This window comes from Manis pentadactyla, chromosome 12 (assembly GCF_030020395.1).
Source record: "Manis pentadactyla isolate mManPen7 chromosome 12, mManPen7.hap1, whole genome shotgun sequence".
In the NCBI taxonomy this organism is placed as follows: Eukaryota; Metazoa; Chordata; class Mammalia; order Pholidota; family Manidae; genus Manis; species Manis pentadactyla.
This window is the reverse complement of record NC_080030.1, coordinates 48,699,879-48,705,878: the sequence shown is the minus strand read 5'-3', so window position 1 is coordinate 48,705,878 and position 6,000 is coordinate 48,699,879. Positions and strand designations below refer to the sequence as shown.

Below are 6,000 nucleotides of genomic sequence, written 5' to 3'. Positions count from 1 at the left end.
GTTAACGCTGACCTTGCATCGCCGCTACTGAAGCCCAAACCACTCATCAGAGACCCACTTGTTGGGTGACCAGCGCTCGGCCAGAGGGGCCCTCCCGCTGCCACCCCGCAAAGGGCAGTGCCTGGGGTTTGGGGGAGGAGCAGCCCGGCAGGTCCGCGGGCACCCGGGGCGGCCCAGCTCTGGGCCCTGCGGCTTTCGCCCGGGAGCACGAGCCGGCGGTAGGCGGCTCCTTCCTGTGCAAACTTTTCTGTCCTCTTCCTCCTCCCGCCCCCCTACCGGCTTCGCGGCGCCCGGCGTCCAGCCTCCCCGCCCTCCGCGCTGCCTGGGGGTCGTCGCGCGCCCGGCCGCGCAGCCCTCGGCGCCGGCCCCACCCCGCGCTCCGTGCCGGCAGCCGCCGGGAGCCGATGGCCGAGGCGGGCCGGCGCCCCTCGGAGCTGCCGGGCGAGCCGGCCGGACCGGAGGCGGCAGGAGCCCGGGAGTCCGAGGCGCCCGCCCCGCCGCCCGCCCTGCGCGGGCTGCCCGGGGACCCGAGCCCCCGCGGCCGCTCCCAGAGCGACCTGTCGTCGTGCTCGAGCAGGGGCCGCCCGCTCCGGGTGCACATCTCCGGCTCAGGTAAGGGCAGCTCGGCGCGCCGGGGGAGGCGGGCCGTTGGCAGGTGGCGGCGGCAGCCCGGGGCGCCCGCAGGCACTGGCCCCGCGGCTCGGCGGCGGGAGGGAGCACCTGGGGACGATCGGGGGAGCGCCAAGCTTATCTCCCCACCGCCGCTTCCCTTCTCGGCTGCCAGGGGCGCGGCGCCCTGGGCCAGAGATGCTCCAGCCAGGCTACCTTAGGGCGCCGGAGGGCGGGGGGCGCGTTTCACCCGGCGAGCGGGCAGCCCAGGGTTTGGCAGCGCTCGCGCCGCCGCGGCGAGCTTCAGCGGCTCTGGTTCCTAAGCGTGTCATCAGGGAGAGACTTTGGTCCCTCGGAAGGGTGCGGTCCTCTCACTTTCGGGTCTAGGACCAATGCAGGTCTGGAACCCTGCCCAACTGCTCATGCTTCTGTAATAAAGAGTTCTTTGGAGGTTTGCTGGCAAGAGGACCCGGTATGACCTTTTCTCCCTGTAAAAACCCGTGCAGGTGGTGTTGAGAGTTTGGGCTGTTGTTCATCTGATCCTTCACTGGTATTTGCCAAAGCTGGAGACAGCACCTCTGCACTGCACCGGTCCTCTGCTCCTGCCTGGCGCCCCTGCTCCCCTCGGCGGGGTGTGCACGGAGGGTGCTGGGGGCTGATCCGTGCACGGGGTCAGGCAGAACCAGGAACTCGGCTGAGGGCCGGCGCGGCCAGCATTGTGCTGTGTAACGTGGGGCAGATCACTTAACCTTGTGTCTCATACCATCATATTTAAAAAGTGGAAACGGGAGTGTGGAACTACCACACGGGAGGTTATGGGGATTAAATAATTAATCATTTTAAAATGCTTCTGAACAAAGCATTAGCCTAAGAACTGGAGAATGTTTGTAAAAGTCTACCAGATTTGTTAAGTATCCACAGACTGTTTTCTGATTTGCAATTTAGGGATGATGCAATGGAGCTGGGAAGCTGGAAGTGAAGCTAACATCAAACTACCAGCCGCCCAGTGCCCTTGCAAGTTGGTGGCGTGTATCACCGTCTTACACCCTCACCCCTTCAGGCTCTGTGCGCTTTGAGCTTTAACTCAACCTGGCTTCTACCTGAAGCCACAGTTCAGTTCAAAAAAGGCCCATTTCCATGTTTCTGATTCTGCTCCAGCTAACTAGTTCTGTTTTCTTATTCTTATCATATTGGTTTCTGGCTTCTACCTGAAGCCACAGTTCAGTTCAAAAAAGGCCCATTTCCATGTTTCTGATTCTGCTCCAGCTAACTAGTTCTGTTTTCTTATTCTTATCATATTGTTTTTGTCTAAGTGTAGTCTTAGAAAAACATCAAAGGTATTGTTAATCTTACTTTGCTGGTCACCTTGGATAGAGCCAGTTATATTGTTGAATACAGGTAGTGAGATGTAGGTCTTGGGGTTTGTGTAAAGATTCTTCTGCCGAATTCATATTGTGAAAAGCATCAAGTTGGATGGATTTTACCCCCTGCTTGTTTATGTTTTGGCCAAACTGAGCTTGACTCATGGATAATCTTGACTGATTTTTATAAAGATTAACTGTTCAGATGATTCTAAATAGACAACTGAAAATTAGTCAAGTTGTTGACTATAGATAAAATAAGCATAGCTTGTATCACCATGTTTCATCTTCCTAGATAGAAATTCAGGCCCATACACAGAAAAAAGATTGTAAAGATCTTTTAAATGGGAATGTGTGAAGTGTAATGTCAAGTGAACCTGGACTTCAGTTTATAAAATTATTTTACTTGCAAGAACTCTGTGTCTTCTGCATACTCTGAAAGGATGCTAGGAAGTGACAACATTCAGCAGCTGAGTTCTCTCTTACACCCTAGGATACTGACCCACGTGTGAAAGAGTGAACTTCTTCCACGTGACTGTATTCAATTTGCAGAACTGAGCCTTGGATTTCATTAAGAGCAGGCTAAGCAACGAGGAGCTCCCAGCATTTGTTAGAGAGAAAAAGAATGAGCTGGTTCCTCACCAACACACACAGAGTATTTATTTCCCTGGGATCCTGCCACCACTGCAGCCAGGTACCATGGAGCAGAGAATCAGCGCGACGACCAGACTGGCATAATGGGACTGGCTTTGAGGCACAGTAGGTATGTTATACCACCTGTAAGACATTTCTCAGCCCAGTATAGGGTAGCCCAATTTCCAGGCCCTCCCCACAAACTCTGGGCACACACATGGGCAGTATCCAGAGCTAGAGCATTGGTAGCCTTGCCAGAAATGGCCCCAGACCATCAGTAAAGGCCACATCTCAGATCCCACCCAGACCAACTTAATCCTGATCTGCATCTCACAAGATCCCCAGGTTGTTCTTTTTTTTAAAAAAAAAGTATCATTGATATACAATCTTATGAAGGTTTCACATGAAGAACATTGTGGTTTCAACATTCAGCCATATTATCAAGTCCTCATCCCCCCCCCATTGCAGTCACTGTCTATCAGCATAGCAAGACACTATAGAATCATTACTTGTCTTCTCCATACATATAATGCCTTCTATCTTGTGATTGTGAATTATATTGCTCTTTAATCCTCTTCTCCCTCCCTCCCCACCTACCCTCTATAACCCCTTCCATTTTGGTAACCACTAGTTCCTTCTTGGAGCTTGAGTCTGCTGCTGTTTTATTCCTTCAGTTTTGCTTTGTTGTTATACTCCACAAATGAATGAAATCATTTGGAACTTGTCTTTCTCCACCTGGCTTATTTCACTGAGCATAATACCCTCTAGCTCCATCCATGTTGTTGCAAATGGTAGAATTTCTTTTCTTTTTATGGCTGAATAATATTCCACTGTATATATGTGCCACATCTTCTTTATTCATTCATCTACTGGTGGACACTTAAGTTGCTTCCATATCTTGGTTGTTGTAAATAGTGCTGCAATAAACTTAGGGGGGCATATGTCTCTTTGAATCAGAAGATCCCCAGGTTGTTCTTAAGCACCTTACCTATCAGAAGCATTACTCTCACTGGTTTTCAAAGCTGGTTACACTTGTGGAGTTAAAAACAAAAACAGCAACAATTTTTGGCTGATTTCACTGGCCCAGGAATGCTGATTTCACTGGCTTCAGGGCACCAGTGATTCTAACCTGTGACTTGCATGTCCACATGGACTGCTGCCATATGTATTATGATGCTGTGGCCAGGGTTGGCCTGGGCAAACGTACAGTTGAACAGTTTGGCTGAGTACCTTCGGGAATCCCTCCTGGTATTCTCTGCTACCACTGCCACCTCCCAAGTGGCTTTTCTCACTCCCATTTTTGATACAGGCTGGTTGTCAATAAGTCTTTCCTAAGGGGTAATTTCTAAAAATGAGCTAACTAGCTGGTGTGAGTTCTTGGCTGAATATTGAGGGGGAAGAGGACATCATATTTGCAGTGCTAGGCAGCTGTGAGGAGCAGAGGAAGGGAGGTAGAAAAGACTGGAAAGTGTTGAGGGAGGGTCGTCAGAGAAGAAACTCCCTTCACAACAACCATCCACTGAGCTCCTCCGTCTGTCATGCCACTTCTTACCCCCACTGCCTCCACCCGTGGAAGAATAACAAAAAAGTTGAAACTTGGCCAACTGAGGCAATAAGATTCAGTCCAATATGAGACGGATTTCTTAAAGACCTGCTCTGTGCGAGCCCTGCGTTGATGCTGTGGGGATATCATGAGAAAATCCACTGTCTCTGTCTGTGCTCTGTTACTAGATTTTTGTCAAGAAAAGCATCTCAGACTTCAATGGCTTTTATTCAACTTGATATTTGACCAGTTATTTTTTTCACATGATAAAAGTGCATATGCTTTGTCAGCTAACACTGTAATTGTTTTACTTTAAAACCTGTACAAAAACATGAAGAAAACCAAAAATTCAAATAGGTACACTTTAAATATATAATTTAAATTGGAATTGATACATAGGACTTTCATTGAACTTATAAAAGCTGAGGTTTGTTTTTTTTTTTAAGAAAAACTGATTTTGCTTTATGGTTTTTGTACTCAGTTCTAGAATTCAACTCATGTTCTGGATTTTTAAAGTCTAGTATTTCTTTGTGATATTTTATCCTTAAAAAAGTAAAATCCTGCAACAAGCTTTTCATGGTATGTGAATAGGTGTTCTCATCATTTTCAGAACAATCGTTTTCCACATTAGAGACTTTCATATATTCAGTGGGTTCTGATGTGCGCTTCCAATAGCCCAGTGTTTAGTGAGTAAAGAACCTCAGAGCACAATGGAGGCTGTGTTCTTGTTGTGAGCTTCCAGCAAGTACTGACTGTGGACCTCCTGTGTGCCAGGCACTGTGCTGGACCCACTGGGCCACAGGAAGGGCCAAGAGGTGTTTGTTGTCTTCAAGCAATGACTCAGTCTGATATGTCGGCTGGCACAGAGCAGAGAACTATCTGAACCACCTCAAAAAAGGGAGGTATGAGTGAATGGCCCATTTCATCATCTTGATGTACAGATTCAGCATCACCTGTTTTGGTACCCTGCTTCATCTCTCCAGCATCTCTGTGCCCCTGTATCGAAAGGTGTATAGGTAATGGCAAACCCAGTATCTTTTCCTTGAGTCGTTTGCCCCTGGTGTGAGAAATTCAGCAAACCTGATGTTCTGTCACTTCTGCCTGGTCACTGTCACAGGTGCTGCTTCCCTGCAGGTGGTGGCCACCTGTCCCACTGCTGCTTGCACCTTGCCAGTGCTGTTCAGAGCGTCTCTTACCAACCGCCAATGTTAAACTCTCCCAGCTGATGATTGCATGTTCAACCATTATTCCCCAAAGCATGATGCTGTGTGGGGGTGGGGGCTGAGTCCCATGGGGCTCCTGGGCCCCAGTCACAGCTGGCCTGGAGCTGCCAGGAACAATGGAGGCCTGTTCACCTTCCATTTGTGTAACTCAGAGCGGTTTTTCACCAAACAAAGACCATCTAGCTCTAAGTTTACTTTTGGTCTCTGCCTATTCACAGAAGAGCAAGGCTGCCCTACTGGGAAAGGTGGACAGCCTGGCAGTGCACAGACAGCTGGGCCGGGGGTACGGGGGGTGCTGAGATTCATCTGTGCCCTGCCCTGGCCAAGCTGTGCCCCTCAGTGTGCATCGACCTTCCCCAGGAGTGAACCTTTTAATATTCTCAAAGGCCCTGGGCTTCTCATCCAGCTCAGAGCAAACCATTTGCCAAGCTTCATCCCAGAAGGGTGCCTTTTATCTAATTCTCACCAAAGCACCACATAAAGGGATGGTGGTCCTGTACCTGAGGCTGGCACATTTTAAAATTCAACTTCACCTGTTACCCAGTAGCAGAGGCTGGAACACTTTAAAAACCATCTTCACCTGTAAGGCTGTACCTGTTAAGTCAGGTTGTACCTGATCTGAGGCTGAGAC

The 6,000-nt window shown here is 49.5% G+C and overlaps 1 protein-coding gene across 4 annotated transcripts in view; it reads left to right on the top strand.

The window, feature by feature from the left end:
• The first annotated feature begins 290 nt into the window (after positions 1 to 290).
• Positions 291 to 6,000, top strand: part of PHACTR2 (phosphatase and actin regulator 2) — a 252,895-nt gene continuing 247,185 nt past the window's right edge. For 2 of the 4 annotated variants that reach the window (XM_057489140.1, XM_057489139.1), the window contains exon 1: positions 291 to 612. In XM_057489140.1, the coding sequence (XP_057345123.1) occupies positions 405 to 612 (208 nt within the window). In that variant the 5' untranslated portion in view covers positions 291 to 404. The remainder of the gene's footprint in view (positions 613 to 6,000) is intronic. The other 2 variants (XM_036906843.2, XM_036906840.2) reach the window with 1 other exon arrangement.